Below are 19,663 nucleotides of genomic sequence, written 5' to 3' on the forward strand. Positions count from 1 at the left end.
TCCCAGGGAGGACAAAGCCCCACTCCCAAAAGGCCAAGGGGAGAGCTCCACAAGGACATTTATTGTCCCAGTCTGCTCCCCTCGCTCAGGACTCAACCATGATGGTGGCTATTCCCCAATCCAAGCAAGCTCCTGGCTGAGCCCCTTTTGCTTTAAGGCTGCTGGCTAAACCTTCCCCTTGGGCCCCTCCCGGCCCACTGCTGCTGGCGGCCGGGGGTCAGCTTCACACGGCCTCCCAAGAGTTAAAGAAAACAAAAACCAGCCTCAAATTCAAGAGGGGAATGAGGCTGGTATGCAAAATATTGAGCTCAACCCCAAATATGAAGCAAGTGTTTAGTTATTTGAGGCCACACGACTTAGGAGGCACCTTTAAGAAATTCTAAAAGCTTTTATTGTTGTCAGCAGCTCAGACCAGCAACATTTTTGACTCATTACTAGGTCAAATCATCTTAGATGCTGCATCCAAAGCCAGGGACCTCAGGGATAGTTTAGTCTGCTCAGATAAAAAAGCAGCTCTCAGGCAAGAGCAGGAGCACAGAAGCAAGGAGTAGTCAGGAGGAGACAGATCCATCCCCCTCCCAGAGTTAAACCCAGGAGCTGATGCCCCTGCCAGGAGGGTACCAAGTATTCCCAGTGCCTATGCCAGAGCCAAGCTCCCTGTTCCTCCTAACAGTGCCCCTTATTCGGCTCCCCTTCCTTACACAGGGTTAAGGCACGGCCCAACCCTTAACTGCTGGACAAACGGATTTCTGGGGAGAACAAGGGAAGCAAGAACAACTCCCTTCCCCTCCTAGGCGTGCAGGGATGCCAGAAGAAAAGAGCTGATAGCAATCCATCAGTTAATCAGTTCAGAAAGAGAGGAAGGACTTCTTGGCTGTTGTTGCAGGGTAAGATAACCATCAGTGTCACCAGCAGAGGAGGGGGAGTTCCTGGCTCCACGCTGCTGCTGCTGGCTGGTTGCAGGCTCGGGCAAATGTCTGCACAAGTTACTCAAGTCTGGGAGGTCCTTGGTTGTTTTTCTTCCCCCTCACTTTTCCCCCCTTTTCTCTCAATGGGGAGAGCAGATCCCCGTGGAAGGCACGCTCTCATTCTGTACATTAATGTGTCAGTCAAGCCATGAAGATCCCTGCCTCCCTCCCTGCCACCAACCCACCAGTGACTCACTGCTGCAGCTATTGTCCCTGAGGGATGGACTGCAGGAAACCATCTCGATCTTCCTGGATAAAAGCTGGCACCAGCTGCAGCTGCCTAGGGGCACACAGCTCCTCAGCAGTCCCCTGCCCCAGTTCTCCAGCAGCATCAACCTCAACAGCAAGGAGCCAGGTCTCTGCTCCCAGGAACAGGGAACGCTGTCATAGACCTGAGCCACACTTGGCTCCCTTGCTCATTAAACAGCGAGGTCACAGGGAAAAGGCTCTCCCTGAATACACTGGATTTTCCTTTTAATCCCCAAGAATCAGGGCAGCAGAAAAGGTTATTTTGTGGGAGGAAGGCTGGAAGCAACTTGACCAACAGAGCACCGGGCAGCAGCAGACGGGGAAGGGCAGGTGTGGGACTCTTATTTTGCAGAAAATAATGCTCCACAGATAAAACCTCATGGAACTGGGGAACCTCCAGCCAGAGAAGGCCACCCCTGAGACCAACCAAGGGGTTCCCCCGATCAGATGCCCCCAGAGACTTGGGTGACGATGGACACGCTTGCACAAGCAGTAACACAGGGGCCTGATGCTCTCTCCCGGGCTGGCCCGCTACACGAGGGGCAGGATGACAGAGGAACAGCAAAGCAGGCATCACAAGCTGGCCCTTGCTTAGCGCAGCCCACACACACAGAGCCGGCGTGCCTGGCCCAAGTGGCCCCAAACCCGCCCAGCAGAGTTGCCACAGTGGGTGGGAAGCCCAAGCCCCACGTCCCAGCCACGCAGCAGCAAACACCGTGGCTGGCAGCACTCGCAGCTGCCAGTGCCAGCCCTGCCACACGGCAAGGACACGCTCGCTGCGGCCGTCCAGCCCCGCCGGGCACGGCGGAGAAGCGAGGGGAGCTGCTTACATTGGCAAGCGGCTGGAACTCGGCAGGAGCATGGAGGGAAAAGGATACATTGCATTCTTCTGGAAAGAGGGAAGTCAGCAAAATCTGACAATTCAGAGAGTGGGAACGAGCATTTGTCTTCAGGCAAAATGTTTGGCTAAAGGTCAGCACGAGCTCAGAGCGCTCACCGTTCCATGTATGCCAAGAACTGACATAAAAGACATTTTCCTCCATAGGTTTCCAAAAACCACGGTCCTTTCTATTTGGAGGCAAAGTGACTAATGCTTCTAACAGCCCCTGATGTCACAAACTGCTAACCAGCAAAATAAAAAAAAGCTGGACTTCAGGGATGATAAGGACCATATGTGCATTCCAGCAAGGCTTGTAAACTCACTGAAGGGGGAAAAAAAGAGAAAAAAGGAGAGAGGAAGGAAGGGGGGGGGAAAGACATAATGTGACAAACAAGAATGAAGACCATCCAAAGGCAGAGCCCAATGAGAACCAGATGCTCTGTGCTTCTCTGGCCAATCTCTCTCCTGACAGGAGGACGTGCAACATTCCCTCTCTGCCCGCCTGTGCGGGGCTGAGGGAATAAAAAGGGAGCTGCTGCTCCTGCCAGCTGCCCGCACAGACCCGCTGCTCTGCTCCCCCTTCAGAGGGCAGCACGTGGTTTATTGCCTTCCCCTGCCCTCTGTCTGCTGCAGAGCCACATGCAGGGAAGGGCAAACCTACCCCTTGGAGCATCCCCACCCTCCCCTCAGCCAGGCACAGCGCAGAGCTGCAGGTTCCTTCACATGAGCCCTGAACCGCTGCACAGTGACACGACACACGAGCCAGGCTGTGACTTCAGGCCAGCTGACACCAGCCAGGACCAGAGAAAGCCCCCTTCTTGCTAGACTTAAGAACTTGCCACCTTAGGAGTTAACTGCCATGGAAGGACAGAAGCCAGCTGGGAGACAGCAGGACAGCATGTTTCTATATGGCCATTAGAAATACTTATCTCCCTTTCAGTTCTTTGCCCTTTTCCAGCCCTCCTGGCTGCACAGTGCCACACCACCACAGATATAATCCAGCAAGGCAGCAGAGAGGGAAAATCCAACAGCCATTTCCTTCTGTATTTCACTGTCATGCTCTTAAAATAGCCTCGCAGCAGCTGCACCACGGGCCATTAAGTCACTGGATCTATACTTTGCTCAAAGCTGGAGGCACAGCCCGACATGGGACCTGCCACAGAGGGAAGGGTGATGCATGAACTCGGCAAGATTCCAGTTACACCCACAGAGAGGAGGGAGCTCTCTGGGACACTGCCCCCAGGCACAAAAAGCAGAATTAAGACAAACCTGGCAACAGAGCATCTGACCCCATTGCCAGGTTTTGCTCCAACCTTCCCAGGCTTTCACCAAATCCAGTCCAGTGAGGGTTGTGAACACAAGCAGAGCAGAAGAGGGATTTTGAGAAAGAAGGCAGCCCAAAGGGCTTGCTTACAAAGCTGTAACAAGGCAGCACTGTTCCAATACCTGACTCACATTAAGGGCCCCTGGGACACAAAAAGCAGCAGCTTTCCTTGAGGTGGCAAGGCACAGCCCAGCAGGGCTGCCTCACAGCTCCTTAACCCCATGTGCTCCTTCCTGAAAAGCCACAGCCACACATCAAGGGCACGTTTTGTCAGCTCCTATTCAACAAGCCGCAGGGCTGGAAGGTGCCCCAAATCGTGCTCTGGATAATCAATGATCCCCAGGACTCAAGCAGGATCCATGTAAATACTGTGCCCTGCTCAGGGGCAGGTGGGGGACACTGTGGCTGCCCGGCACACGGACACACTGCTGGTGTGTGCACACACCCAGCTCCCAGGCAGGGCACCCGAGCTGTGCCTAGCAAAGCACACAGCTTCAGGTCCTTGATTTACCACTTCTCTTCAGCTTCAGGTCCTTGATTTACCACCTCTCTTCATTCTGGACCAAAGAGCTCAGATCTATCACAGCAGCTGTCCCTCACACCTAAATCCTGAGCTAACACAGGTGTGCATACACACATGGCTTATCCCATGCCCAGGTACCACAGCAGCAAGTATAAACAAGCCCTAACTCCAAACTAATCATCACCCAGCTGCTTGACAAATCCCTACCAAGGTTTGTAGAGCCCAAACAAGTGCTGGATACACACAGGAGTTCCCCAGGGAAACTTTGCTGGTCCAGCATTACCAAGGAAGCGTCAGTCCAGCACCAACTGGATTGGTATGCAACATGTATGTGCACATACTGCACTAAGGCTGTTAAATAAAAGGCCAGAGAAAACATCCTGTGTTTAGCCAGGTCTAGTGTTATCATCCTCACTAGCAACAGGCACACTTGAGTGTGATACTGACCAACTAACCAGAAAACAGCAAAGCAAAAGAACCAGCTTTGACTGAATTCAAGGCACCGCCTAATATGCTGAGTGTTGAGTCACAGCCCTCACATCTGCTCTGAGAAGGGAAACAGAACACACAGAGCTCTTCCAAGGAGCCACAGAAAGCCTTCAACGTGAATAAGAAAAGGTCAGCAATCAATAAATATTGAGAATCACAAATACTGTTTGCCTTAGCACACAGTTTTTCATCTTCAGCAAGAAGGAAAGTGGAATTAAGTTGGACTGAACCTGCATGTGGAGGAAAAGGTGAAGGTTTACTCCATTATTTGGCTGACAGTTTTGGAAATAGTAGTCCATAGACTTGGAACTCTCAACTACCTCAAAGCAATAAAGTTCCCCGCTTGCCTTCAGCAAGTCCTGGTTTTCCTGCCCTAAACAGGGAAAGCCAACACTAAAATTTTTATGAATAGGAGCAACTCTATATTTCAACTGAATTACTTCCTTCCCTCCACCTCACTAACTCCAAATTTTTGTGGTTACCTTGAAAGATCGTGTTTTGTCTTTCCAAAAAACCTCCCTGGCCAGAGTTTCCCCAGAGCAAAGGCCATCTGATTTAGGTCAGCAGCACAGCCATAACACTGGGATTGTTAGGGGATGGGACTAGAAGGCCAACCTACATCGGATTTTTTATCCTCCTTGTGTTTGGCTGCACTGATAACTGCTACAGAAGGTTCACGTCTCTGGAGTCGATAGACAGCACAAGACAAAACACATTTCTCACATGCTGCCCACAGCCAGCAATGTTCCCACAGCCCTCTCCATATCCATCACTTGCTAAGGGGCAGGACCACAAAGATGTGTGATGGCCACTACAACCCTGGTGATGCTCCAAGCCATAAGGAGTCCCTGGACCAGACACCAGCAGTTGCCTAACATACACTCCCAAGTGTCTGAACTCCATAAACACACAGCTAAATAAACATTTACAGCACCAGGAGAAAGGATTAACTCTCTACTCACAAGGAATCCAAGGATTAGCTTGACAGCTCCAGTTTTTGAGCTGGAGCAGAGATAAACCTTTCATTCCAGAGATTTAAACCAAGTCCCAGAAGAATCAAGAGTCCCACGCTGCCCCATGCTGATGTTCTGGAGTTTATCTTGCTCCTGCCCACCCCCCAAAAGGGCTGAAGCTTTCCTTGCATTCCAGCTGCTGGTGCCAAAGTAACCCAGTGTGAAGGATGTGACAGAACAAGTCCCCAGCACAGCACAGGCCACCAGGGTATCTGTGTGACCCAGCACAGCCCACCTCCCTCCGGCAGCTGACCATCTCTGTCCTTTCCAGAACACCTCCTCAGCCTCCCCTGCAAACACCAGCAAGGAAATCCAAAGCCCATGGTGGCTTCCAAAGGTGGCTCAGGCAGCACCACCACCCTACAAGAAAAGGGTTTTTCCACAGGAGATGAGCATGGGAACTCCATGCAGTGGGCAAGCATCTTCCCTTCAACTGCAGGCAGTGGCACTCAACATCAGGCTTTTGTGACAAGGTTCTTTTGCAGGGTCCCCTTTTCCAAACACCTCTATAACTGGGGCAGCAATTCCTGGGGAGGAAAATGAAAAATGTCTTTGGTGCAGGCAGGATTTTATTGTAAAGGCGACGAGGCCACAGCTGGACAGATGCAGCAGCCTCCCGAGCTGTGTGAGCACAGCTTCCACCTCAGGGCTGGATCCTGGCAAGAGGCAGAGTGCACAGCACTGGCAAACAGCAGTGTCACAGCATCAGGGATTGCAAGCAGGTTTAGAGCAGATTTATTAGTGTCATCCTAATCATGCAAATAAAGGCAGATGCAAAACTGGCATAAGCCACTGCATATGGAAAAACCTCCCCACATCCCCCTTCATCAATGGCTGTCACTAAAGCACAAGGCTGTACAGTCACCCTTCTCCTCTTTCCTCCCTCACTGCAAGGGCTTTGGAGGCTCCAGTGACACGCCCAAGTCCCCTCCTGTCAGCAGGTTCAGATGCTTCCAGCCCCTGAACCTTCAGCCAACTGCAAACTGGTAGTTTCCATAAGCTTGGCTTTTGTTGGGGAACAATTTTCCTTTCTGCTCTAGAAAAAGGGACATACATAGCCCAAGCAAAAAAAAAAAAACAACCCCAAAAAACCCCCAACAATGAGAACAGTGTCTAAATGTACAGAACAAGGAAATAAGCAAGAGAAAAGTATTTTCCTTTTGGCTGTTGCTAGGTTTTATTAACCCTAACTATTGTTTGAACATCTACAGTAGAAAACAACAATTCCTAAAGGAAAGTACTAACCATCTTTCTACACACAAACCTACGTTAGTGGCTACATTCCAGATGCTAATTAAACAAATCCTGCAACAATAAAATTCTCTTTGGACTTACACACAATTCCAAGGACTTGATCCAAAACCCACTATCAACTCTGTGTTTGGCACATTCCCCCCACATCAGTTCCAGAGCCACACTTGCCCTAGCTGCAACTTCTTCCCAAGTTCTCCATCCCCACACAGTCTCTGGCAGAGCTGCATGTTCAGAGAGCTCGTGGCATGTGTCAAATCTGCAGAGCACTTGAGGATTATGCTGCATTTCAACCTGTCCACTGGAACAATGGGCATTTGTAACAGGAGAGGCAGCAAGCCATCGTTTGCACATAGAGCAGAAGGAGCACTTGGCCAGGAAGTGTGAGGGAAGATGTTTTCATGGCTGGCAAAGGGATAAGCTCCACGAGGGGACCAAGCTATCCAGCAGGCAGGCAGCTGCTCAGAGGGAAGCACTGCTCTGTTGTGGGACCGAGCCTAGAAGCATGAAGTGCAAAGAAATGCCATATAACACAGATCAAGCAGGGCAAATCCCCTTGGAGCCATCTGTAATTATCTCAAATGCACCAAGACCCTCACAGGTAAGTGGTGCACACCTACTTCTTCAGCAGGCCTGCAAAGGGGATACTAATGCTTAAGGTTCCCCTCAGCTGTGAGGATACACTTGGTTATTAAAGCCAGACCTCAGAGATGTTTTCAGCCCCGCCACAGAGCGGATGGATGAGCAGAGAGCAAATAAACCACAATTGGTGGGAGGCAGACACCGACCCTGCCCTGTGCGCTGTCCATGGCTTCCCATCCGCATTCCAAGGCTCCCAAACACCTTGGTGAGCCGGACCTTTGGCTTGGGGTATCTCAGTCATCCTCCGGCTGTCCCAGTGTCGCGACAGTTTAATTAAAAGCAGGAGCCTGCAAAGCTGGAAAGAGGCCTGGAGTGCTGCTGGGCTCACATCCGGCTCCGGAGCCTGGTGCCGAGGGAAGGCGTCCGCTCCTTGGCTGCGGCAAGGGCGCCCAACACCAGCTCCCAAGCCAGGGGACAGGGCTGGAATGGGACCCAGCTGCCCTGGAGCTGTGAGATCAAGTGACCTGGCATGTGCCCAGACAGCCCAATTACCTGGAACGAGGAAACTGTGCTCCCAAACAACAAAGATGCTGCTAAGGCTGCCTGGGAAAAGCCTGCAGCTAAAACCATCTCCCTGTGCTGCTCCCCACTTCTCGTGTGGTGCACACAGCAGACTCAGATTTACTGCATTTCTGCTACTTTGGAGCGTCCTGCCGAGAGCCCAGCGCAGTTCTGCACAAGGACCAGGCTTTAGGAGCTAAGTGGGGCACTTCCAAACATTACCCTGCGCTAATCCCGTGTTATTTTTCCCACAGCAGCCCGCCGCTCACAAGACCGTTGGCAGAGCCTTGCAAACCACTGGCATTCACCCACATTCTCTGGAATCGTGTTCTTCCAAATTCATAAATTATTCCATACGCAAGCTGCTGCAACGTCCATTAGCTGTGGGAGCTGCTACAAGGTTAAACTGGAGCCAGCATCCACCCCCACAGATTAATTCATGTTGGCCACCACATTGTGCTTCGACTGTCCACCCCAGTCATGTTTGCACTTTGAAGGCAAAGCAGAAGCACTTGGATTCAGACTTAATTTTAATTCCTGCCCTCCTGTCAAGGCTTGTGCTTTAGCAACCCATGCCGCCGCTTGTAACAGAGCAGTGTTAAAGGAATGCCACACTCCCAGCATTATTCTCCCTTACACCCCAAAAGCAAACAAACAGAATTCCCTGGAGTACTGTGCTTCTGGACAGTCCAGCTGCTCGGATTTCTCCAGAACGGTCAAGCTAAACAGAACCCAAACTCTTGCAACTTTATGAACGCAGATGATACATCCTGTGCTGCTCTTGGTTGAAATCCATAGCTCAAGGACAGCTTCTGGAACAGAACATTTGGCAAGGCTGTTTCTCTGAATAACAACAATAAGCCAGAGGATTTGCCACCAGCTTGCCCCTCCTGCAGTTACTTTACGCTGCAGCTTTTTGTGCTCGTCGTGCTCAGATTTCTCATCCCCTTTTTCCCCTCAACTCCTCTCTTTCCCTGGAAGCACCAGGACAGGCAGTGAGGCATCCCTCCACTAGCAAGGCCCTGGGCTGTCGGGCCTGGCCAAGCTCTGTGCCAGCACACAGCAGCTGAGGACAGATGAGCAGGCTCTGCTGCACCAGCCTCAGCTCCCGGAGCAGCCCGGCTGTGAAGACCTGACAGAGCAGGTAAATCCTGCCACAAATTTATGGAGCCAAACCCAGGGATTCAGGAAGACAAACACACCCCGAGGCAAATTAAGGCTGCTCCAAGCAAGCGCTTCCTGCAGAGGTCTAGGGAAGATGAGTTCACACGAAGGAGCTCCTTGCTCTGACATGCTCTGTAGCTCCAAGTGCTGCAGACCCACCTATGCCAAAACTGGGGCACAATTCTCATGTGCAGGGCACGTTTCTGCCCTTGGCTCCAGTTATTTAATGAGATACCAAAGCCAGGGATCTGCTGCTGCATATCCTTTATTAAGATTGCAGCCTCCACCTCCACGTTGCTCAAAGCAGGAGGTAATGCACGGAGCCACAAGCAGCCCTTCATGGGTTGCTCATATTCCAGAGCAGCTGGGGTCTGACAGATAAGTACCTGCTGAGGAACTCAGGAAGCCTTCAAAGAGGAAAGCTAAAGCCCAGCTCTTCCTCCCCAGGCTGTCCAGAAGAAGAAGCTGAGTCTGTACATGCAGCATGAGGGCTCCCATGATGCACACCAGCGCCTGGCCAGCAGTGCATGCCGACCCCAGGAGAGTCAGTGCAGGCTGGAGCAGCCCTTCCTCGGGCACTTGATGTCTTAATTCACATTTCTCAGGTCACTCACTAGCCCCTGAGGGTGCCAACTGGAGCATAAACCTCAAGAGCAGGCTTGCACAGCCTTCCTCCTTACACCTTTACCCAGGAGGATGGCACACATCGAACCATCTCCATCCTCCTTCCTTCCACCCAGCACCAGTGAGCCCTACATGCTGGGCCACTATCCTCCTCTGCAAGGCACGGCACCAAAACGGGAATACCAGGCTCCAGCCCTGAGCAGCTTCCAATTGCCAAGAGGTTTCAGCACACGCAGCTCAGAAAAAGATACATTTACCACAGCGTGGATACTGACAACATCCACACACCCTTCCCTTGGGACTCCTTACCCTGGATTTCACATAGGGACCAACCACCTACTTCATGCCAGAAACATTTTCTAGCCCGTGTGAACTTTATAGCTCCCTTCAAACTGAAACCAGGACAGCACATAAACTGTATCACAGCTAGCCTGGATTTATATTTCTGGCTTTCTGGCTCAACTCACTGGAAGAAATCATCAGGTTACTTGGTTAGGCTATGAAAATCCCACTTTCCTCAGGTTATATCAGAATCCTGTAAAGCATATCCCACTGGAAAAAAAAATAAAGCTTTCCTGAGCTCCATGCCTGGCAAAGCCAAACCTAGAGGAAATGTAGCTGAGTTCAGTAACAGACAGGAGTCACATGGCAACCCACAATTTCAAATAATGTTTTGTTTAAGCAACAAAACACCTCTGGCTTTTTGTTTAAATGTTTCTGGCCTACACCAGAGAAATTAAGTATCACTGAGGAATGCGCTACGTGAAAAATGCCCTCAGTCGCACTCAGGCAAACCCAGAGAAACAAGGTCAGAGTTACTCACATTGCTCACCTTTAAACCTTTCCTCCTTATTATTACATCTCCTTGAAAACACCAACTTGCATATTACCCTATTTGAATAGTTATTTTCTTGAAGGCAGTTTTAATTAAAAGCATTAATCTCCTAATGCCTCTGTGCCACGAGAGTTCACTCGATTTGGTGCAACAGGGCGAGGTCTGCAGAGGTGACTAGGGTGTGCTATTAATTCTCTGATCACAGCTTGGCACCTCACTGAACAAGAGAGGGAATTATCTCCTGCTTTACGTATGCAGAAAACAAAGGCACACCAAGACAAAGGTATTTGCCCAAGACCACACACCAAATCAGAGGCCAAAACACTGGCAGCACGTCAGCCACACAAACCCTAATCCTAAGTGGCTCTGCTAATTACTGCTCTAATAATTAATAACTGCTCAACTGCAAATGCTGAATAGCAGGAGTGCTTTCCAGCTGGGTGAATATTCAGCTACCTGGAAACACACAACCCAAGGTCCCCTGACAGTCCCAGTCAATCACACTTCAGAAACACCTGAAGCGTTCCAGTTGCTCAGTGACCATCAACTGTGCGTCCCAGAAGGGGAGGCATTGCTCTGAAAGTTGTTTATTCTCTTACTTTCAGCCAGGTTCTGTGCAATTCAGAGCATCAGGAGAGCCTAGCACAGCTTTGCTGAAGAGCTGCCCCACAGCCCAAGTCCACACTTCTTCCAGCAAGGCTCTCCCCAGCATGGAGAGCTCCAGGATCTGGTGCCACTTTTTGCCTCCACTGGACACCAGGGACTCGTGCTGCCATCACCAAACCCTTTCCTCTCCCAGAAGACTGAACCAGGCCTGCGAGAAAGGCAGGACCATCTAAGGGCTCACTTAAAGATGCAAAGATGTAAGGCAGCAGGGGGAGCAAAGAGCTGACATAAATTAGGTCAAGTGCTGCTGAAAAATGCCAGCTCCTTTGTACACAGCGACAGCACTCTGATATCTTTTAATCTCAGCTTGCCATTGTCAGATATTAGCTGAAATTCCCTGCTTTTGCTCTGGCTGCCATATTAAAGTGCCATGTATTTAATATTAATGAGGCAGATGAAACAGAATGAGACTAGGCTGGCATTTTCCTGTGATAAAAGACAGCTTGTGGCAGAAAAGAATTCATTTAAAAGCACTAGGGATTTCTCTTGGCTCGGAAACAACACACAAGACACAGAAAAACAATAAAACCCTTTTCAAACATGATGAAAAACCTTCATCTTCTGATTCTATAGGTTAACAAAGGCATACTGGTTGACTGGTTGTTTCTTCTGTTAAGATAACCACAGCAGCAGGGAGTTGCATTACCTGGCCAGAGTTAGGCCAAGCTTTAGCTGAACTGCTGAAACAAGATTTGAAAGATTACTTCCCCCCCTCCCCTCCACCGTCCAGACCCTTGTGCTTACACTCAGGCAAACAACTTCAGGGCTCAGAACTCTGCCCCAAAAAGCCAAGGTATAACGAGGCCTGCCATAGGCCAAGCCCGACATGAAGCAGCTTTGAAGGAGGAAGAAGCAGCAGCCAATGGATGTGGTGATGAAGTGGTGAGATTTGCCACCAGACGATATCACAAAATCCCTGCTCCTCTCGGGGCCTTGACATGAAGATTTGAGGACTGTGCATATGTTCAGTCCCAGATGGCTGCCTTAAGCCTTATAATCACTCCCAGCATTTACAGGGAGCAATACCTGCTCACAGTATGACAACCTAATCTTTTCACTGCAGTCCTCAGAATGAATCAGTACTGCTCCCAATTATTTAATTCCACACTTTCTGACAATACCAGCCTTGACACCTCAAACTAGGAACAAAACAACAACAAAGACTGTTGAAATAACATTAGCCTCGCTGTTTCTGTTTTCCTTCCACAGATACCCAAGAAAAGTAATCATACCAACTAAAACTAAAGGAGACAACAGAGAAAAAGCCTTGAATCACAGATGAAGCAAGAAAAGGAAAACCCAACTACATGTATGCACAACCTCTTGACTGGCAACCCTGTACATTTCCTAGACACATCCAGGCGATGTGGGGAAATCCATGTTTCTGCAGGGAGACTCATTCCTGCCAGGAATGAGCGTCAGTCATAACCTGGTACCCTCACCTTTCCAGGATGAAAGTTTCTCATTTCCAAGCTAGTCTGTTGCCTGCCAAATTTTGTCCTAGAAAAATTAAGCCAGGACCATCGGCCTGGCATTCTTCGTTCATCTCAAAGCTGCCAAAAGCTCCAGGCTGACTCAGGTCAGAGGAGAAGGGTTTGCAGGGAGACTGAAAGGAGATGATTTGGATTTGAGTGTGTCAATATGCAAAGACTTGCCTGTGGCTACAGCAGGAACCCCTATCTGGATCTGGAAGGCTAAAAGCAGCCTTGCAAAGCCACCTCTACTGCAAGTCACACTACCATACTTCCCTGTGAACCCCTCTCCGTGCTGCCCTGCAGAGCCACAAGCTCACAGGGTCACCAAACAAGCCATCTCCCCAGCCTGAGCCTCTCACTTTCTCTACAGACAAAAACAGAGCTGCCACCACCAGACTGCCAGAAACTTAATTCGAGCCAAGTTCACGTGCTTACACAAAGCACTTTGCACACTTGGTGCATTCAACCCTTCTGGTAAATAAGTTCTGTTGAGCCTTTTGCTTACACAGGATATTGTAATTGATTTTGCACCCAGTGAAGCCACCAGTGAAACACCCAGACTTGGCACAACACCTTCAGATCCACAGCCAGCCCCAAACAGCCCAGCAAGACATTTAAGAATATCCCTCCCAGGAGGCAAAACAGTGCCTCACTTCCACACCCATCACGTGAGAGAGGTTCATGTAATTCCTGAATGAAAGTCATGAGAGGCATGCAGATTTCCAGGAACAATTTATATTAGAACTACTGCTGTGCAGAGGAATCAGTTCTCAGGAGCCGCTGGCAAAGCGGGGGCAGCAACGGTGGCAAAACCAAAGTGGTTTTAAACCAAGTCTTTTTCTATTAGCTTCTGCCAAGTATTCATGAGCAGATCTGGTAAAGAAATAACCCACAATTACAGTACTTCAGTAACATATTTCCAGCAGCTAAATCCCATCTGAAAATAAACCCAGAAACAGAAAATCCAATTAGACAATAGAAAGATCTAAAGAAGCTGTAAGCACAAACTCCACAAAACAGGAGCTGTCTGCTCTTTGACAGCACCTTAGGTGGGATGCTACTACGGAAAACAAAAACCTTCAGCCTGAAAGAAAAGATGCAGCTTCTTCCTACTTGCAGACACTTGAACAGCTCTAATTGCAAACCCAGATCCTAAGCCTGTGTCCCCAAACACACGGGCACAGCCTGTATTTTTAAGTAAGGAGTCCCAAAGATAGCTCAAGACTCATAAATCACAGAGCTCAGCAAAAATAACTGTACTAGCAGGGAAAGGCAGTATTGGCCTTTGGACTACAGCTTGTGCCAGCAGAGCACCACTTAGATGGGATGAGCAGAGCACTCCAGAGAGGGAGAAAGTTTCCAGAAAGGCTGGGAACTGCTCAAGGAAAACCACAGGGAGCTGTTCTTCCTTCTTGTGGCTCTTCCTTCAGCACCTCGTGCATGGCCAAGCTGACCTTGCCTACACCCCCATTCATCACACCTGCCCAAGCTGGGGACAAGAACAGTTCTGGCAACAAAGTCCTGGCCCTCGTGTGTCTAAACCAGGCACCAGGGTGCAGAGGATGGGGAAATGCATCCAGACTGGAGGGAGCAGCCAAGAAGGAGCATCTCTTACTCCCACTGCGTAGTGGACGCAAACAAGGACTTACACTCTGTGGGGCAAGAACAACATTTGGGGTAACTTTCCATTAATGCTGCTGTGAGCTAAGAGAGGGAGCCCCAAGTGGGTTCTGTGTCTCTTCTGCAGAGCCTCCTGCAGCAGCAGCAGCAGCGCTGAACTGTCCCCGTGCCGTGGTGTTTGTCTGAACCATTATCACGCATCGCTTCCTCCCGCGGGCCGGAGAGCTGCTCACAGAGCTGGAAGTGAAGGCAGCTACACAGCGTACCTAAAAAAAGCCTCGAGTACTATTGGGAAGCTTTTCTTGTTTATTTTTACATCACCTGGTCCTATCCAACTGCTCTACGCTGAAGCTGCTTCAGTGTCTTTCCCTGAAAGAGCCCCTGCAGCTCACAGGACTGAAGCCGAGCGCCAAGCCACGCCAAGGGCAAGGCTGGATGAAGCTGCAGCATTTGCCAAGCCAACAGAAGACCCTGTGCCCTTGGCATCTCTCCTGCCAAGCAAGCACTGAGCAGCCTCACACCCATGCTCCCAGAATCACCTCAAAGAGCCACAGGGCTGCTGCAGGGGTGGGAAGGAGACACATAAAACATGCCTCAGCTGTGCGTAAATATTTTATTCCTCAGATTCATGCTTAGTCAACCCTCATCATTATTTTAGGGGCCTTACTCAGGCACTAAAATTGCTTCCCCATCACCTCACCTACACAAAGCAAGGACTCTGCAAGTACCTCAAGTATCTGACTCCTGCTCAGCTCATTCACACTGCAAAAGCTAGAGGTCCTGAGCGTGTGGTGGGCACACACACAACCTGCCCCGTGACCAAGGCTGTGCTGAAACAAAAGCAAGGAGGAGGCAGGTTCCCACCATTGTTAGCATCAACAGGAGCAGCAAGAATTGTCTGAAATAATTTCCTACCGCAAACAAGGCAGCGAGGTGAATAAAGGAAGCAAAAAGGTCACAAACTAAAACACGGTCCTGTGTGCACCACCCAGGGCTTCCCTGGTGCAGACAGCTGAGCCAGGCCAGGCCCAAAAGCCCCACTTGGCAGCAGCAGGCAAGGAAGGCAAACCCAGTGCCCTGGCCACCTCAGCAGCCCAAGCAGCACCACTCACACCCACAGCACCACCACGTTCAGTGAGAGCAGTCTGCAGCACCTCAAGGCAGAAGCATGGGGTACCCCCCTCCCTGCTGCCCATTTCTTGTCCCAGGCCACTGGTCCTGGTGGCCCTGTGGCACTCAGCAGCACACACAGATGTGGCTCTCCAAAGGTGCTGCCCCCAGCTCTCGCTGAGCCCAGTGGGTGTCAGCAAATCTGCTGCTCAAAGACAAAGCACAGAGGCTTCAGCCCCACTCTACCTTCCCATCTCCCTCTCCTTCCTCCCCTCCATGGAAACCAGCAGTCTCTCATTATCAAGTATTTTTAAAACAGATTGAAGAGTAAGAATACATTGTGCTGTTTTAATCTCTCAGATAACATTTTCTATGGTTCCCATGAAAAACCTGCACTCCAGCCCCATTTTCCCCTCAGTTTTTGCTAGACTTGGAGAGGGGGGGTACATCAATATGTACTCTTAAATGAGCACGAGTCTCACTCCTGTAACACAGCCAAGCTCTGGTTCTGTACACATTTAGGATAAACACATAAAGAGAAGGGTAGGTGGGCCAGGGTCCTCTCCCATACTCAGATCCACAAACAAACCATCCAACACTGGTCAAGACGCTGGGAATAAATCCAGGAGGAAAAAAAAGCATCCCCTAGCCAGCACATCTCACCAGCTTCCAGACTGGAAGTGGCTTATCTCACACTGAGCCTGGATGACCACAGCATCCTCTAAGCCTGGCACATGTTTAAGCACAGATATGGATTTCATCAGCTGAGAGCTCCCACAGCAGCTCCCGGCACCCATCCTGCCAAAATTTTGCTTATGCATGCCTCTACATTTGCATGCCAAGATCAGACTCCATTAAGTCAAACGAAATTACAGGCAGCACATTACACATGTGCCTTCACATCTGTGGGATCAGGGCCTCAAAAAGAAAGCCTCCCATCCTACCAAAACACGCCCTGCTCAGCTACAATTAAACACAGACACTTCAGAGCAGTTTGCTCAAGTTATTTTTCTATGCATACTTCTACAATGAACATAATGTCATATCCTGCCAGGACGTAAAAGGTTGTGACTCAGGAATGTTATCATCATTTTAACTCCAACTGACTCGCTTTTGGTTTCATTCCTTTCCTTTTTCTTTCCCCCCCTTCCTTTAATTCTCCCTCCAACACGATGCATGCCACTCACAGCTCCACTCAATCATGTTTTGTAACAAAGTTGGAAAGGCAAACCTTCACCAGTCTTGCCTTGCTCTAACATATAATTAACCATTCCTTCCAACTCCCTGCCGCCCTCCCAGCAGCACAACAGCAGCATGCAAAGTGGGAGCAGGGAGGATTAGATAAGGAGGTACATAAGAGAGAACATGCCCAACACCTCCTGAGTGCCTGGCCACCGTCCTTTCTTCTCTTATCAGCCCAAGATAAAGCAACTCTCCTGTCCAAAAAAGCGTGAATTCCGCAGGATGGAGGGTCTGCCCGGCAGCTGCTTGCGAGGAAGCCGAGTGCCCTCCTCCTTCCCTCTCCCACACGCCCATGCTTCCCTCATGCTGACGGGCGCTTCATCCCTCAGTCAGTCCCACTGGACCGGACTCAGCAGTCCCCTGACAAGAACTTGGTTGAACTGGTGCAAAACCCTCTGTGGATGTGGTTCTGGGATGGCCGTGGACTTGGATTCACCAAAATAACCCAAGAGGCTCAGCAGCAGCACCGGTTTAACATAACAACAACAAAAAAAAGCACCAAACACATTCACAAGAATAAACAGCAATCGCGTCTTGCAATAAGCCACGTTCCTGAGCCTATTCATGCTGCAAAGTTAGTGCTCCACACAAAGCCAAAAGGTCTGCTTGGCAATACCCTTCAGCTTGCCCTAAAAAATCATCTGAAGCCACACTCTCAATGCATATTCTTACACTGAAAGACAAACTTCAATTTCCACGCATGCTTTAGACCTTAAGATCAAGGAAAGATTTCAGAGGAAGCCTTACAAATGGCTGGTATAATTTATAGGCATTCTGCTCAGAAACACCAGCTCTCATTTTGCTTAGTAGCAAAACTTCCCCACCTCCAGTAACACCATTAACCCCATCTCCATACATTTGCTTTGCCACATCACAGGAACCACACAGCCCCGCAGATCCACAAGCACATAATAAACGCTAAAAGAAACTTGTCTCATCCCGGTCACATCTTGAACGCAGACCATTTTCTTCTTTTGAGAGGGAGTCACATGCAAGTCCTCCACTCATGGGCAACTTCTATGCTACTCCCAAGCACTGAAAAAGTTACCGGGAAGTCGCTCAAGTCTCTCCCTCCCCTGGCCGACAATGCACAAAAGCGCATTCAGTCTGGTCACGGTGGAGTTTCATTCACGTTTCTGCAAGCTGGATACAAGAGAGATTTCCTTTTCTTTTTCGGCATATATAGTTTTCGTGGGTTTGGAGCTTTTTCACTTTCTTCCCGTCAGGGGGAAATCTTTTGTCTTTCTCAAAACGAACCTATAAACCCTCCCGGCCACCACACCCCCAGAAAAACGGTCACGCTGGAAAACGCAGGACACGCGTGCCCCAGAACACTTCCACGCCAGGACTGCCGTGCCGCGCCCGCCGCAGCCTCCCGGGGAGCGCGGGCCCGTCCCGCCCGCCGGCTGCCCACCCGCACGGGGCACAGCCCTTCCCGCTCTCAGCTCTTCGCATCCACGGCCAGCGGCGGGGCAGAAACACCCGCGGCAAGGCACCGACACCTCAGCGGCGGCGGGCGCAGCCCGGGACCACCCCCGCCGTCTCCCGGTGCCGCGGGGCTCCGGGAGCAGCTGCCCGCCGCCGCCACGGCCGCGGTCCCAAAACGGGGCCAAAAAAAGTTTTGCGCGGGCTCCCGCGGCCCCGGAAAGGGGCAGAGGCGGCGGTGAGCCCACCGTGCTCTCCGGCACCGCACCCCTACAAGCCCCGGCACGGCATCCCCGGCGCTGCGCCCCTGCAGCCCCCGGCACGGCCCGCCGCCGCGCTCGGGCCGTCCGGCCCCGGCCCCGCGCTGCCCCCGCCGCCCCCCGGCCCCGCGCACCGCCGGTCTGCCCACGGCCACGGCCATCGCGGTGCGGTGTCTGCGCTGCGCTGCCGCCCGCCGCCTCTGCGCTGCCTGCTAGCACTGCAACATGGCCACCCGGCGGGGAGGGCCCATGCGCAATGCAAAGGGGCCGGGCGGCGAGGCGGGACCCCCCCGGCCCTCCCCCGGGGCCGCCGGGCAGCGCGGGCGGCCGGCCGGCGCCGCCCCGCCGCTCGGGGAGCCCCGAAAGTCGGCGGGAGCCCCGGGGGGCTGCAGTCAGCGCCCAGCGGTAACCCCCCACTAATCCCTCTCGTGCCCACGCCCCCCACGCCGGGCCGCGGTATCCGTCCCCTTAACCCTGAAGGGTCTCTCCCACCCACCCTGGCAGCCGCACAGCTGAAGGCACAGATATATCTGCTCCAGAGAGCCTTGCAAAGAGATGGCCAAGCAAGCGCTCAGCAAGATCCTCCTACCAGCAGTTAGGTGAAGAAGGAGCGCAGGCATTCAGCAAAGAGGTATTTCTATAACAGGGAGGCACACAGGAGTCCTTAGCTCCCTTGTATAACACCACAGAGGACAAAACCTACCACCTCATTCCTCTTGTTTCTCCGAGCACTTCTCTTGTGTCAAATACACAAACACAGTTTTTCAACAAACCTGGCATAGCAAACAGCAGCCACCGTGGCCAGTTACTCTCCCATGTCGCAGCATATGTCACAGTTGAGACGGCCACGATACGTAGAGGGTCACCACACGACTTGAGAAGATTTAAATTATCTCCCCTTCTTGTTCTTTAGCCCAACCTTTTATACCCTCACAGTTCATGCACGGCACCTGTGTGCCCTCTGCTCCCTGTGGTGACTGGTCAGTGCCCCTGGCACTCCATGGCTCCTTACCTTCAACAAGGGTCACCTGCTGCTCACAGCTGTAGCCAGTCAGGGATGAGGCTCAGCAGCCCCACTCCCAATTACCACAAACTGTGTGCCTACACTCCCACTTCACTAAATGACTTCCAGGGCTCAAGAAAGGTATAGCTGGCTCCTGGCCACTCCAGCTAACAAACAACATCCTGGTGTTGAGCAAGATGTCCCTTTTTCTGAAAAGGGGGGACTCTTAGGGCTAAGCTAAACATGTCTGCTTGCAAATCTTTGACCAAGGTAGAGATGAAGAAAGGGCCCTGCACTGCTACACACTTGAAGGATACGCTGAATTATGGACACACCAGAGCTAGCCCCATATAAGAACATCCACAGAATCAAAATAAAAAAGCCAGCAGAATAAAAAGT

General features: G+C 51.1%; 1 protein-coding gene across 5 annotated transcripts in view; it reads right to left on the reverse strand.

Annotated features, from left to right (window-relative positions):
• Positions 1 to 17,693, reverse strand: part of SEPTIN11 (septin 11) — a 48,637-nt gene extending 30,944 nt beyond the window's left edge. For all 5 annotated transcript variants that reach the window (XR_009486100.1, XM_059843531.1, XM_059843534.1 and 2 more), the window contains exon 1: positions 17,625 to 17,693. Coding sequence is in view for 4 of the 5 variants with exons in the window: in XM_059843531.1 (XP_059699514.1) it covers positions 17,625 to 17,678 (54 nt within the window). In the remaining variant the exon portion in view is untranslated. The remainder of the gene's footprint in view (positions 1 to 17,624) is intronic.
• Positions 17,694 to 19,663: the final 1,970 nt, after the last annotated feature.

Source organism: Haemorhous mexicanus, chromosome 4 (assembly GCF_027477595.1).
Source record: "Haemorhous mexicanus isolate bHaeMex1 chromosome 4, bHaeMex1.pri, whole genome shotgun sequence".
Classification (NCBI taxonomy): Eukaryota; Metazoa; Chordata; class Aves; order Passeriformes; family Fringillidae; genus Haemorhous; species Haemorhous mexicanus.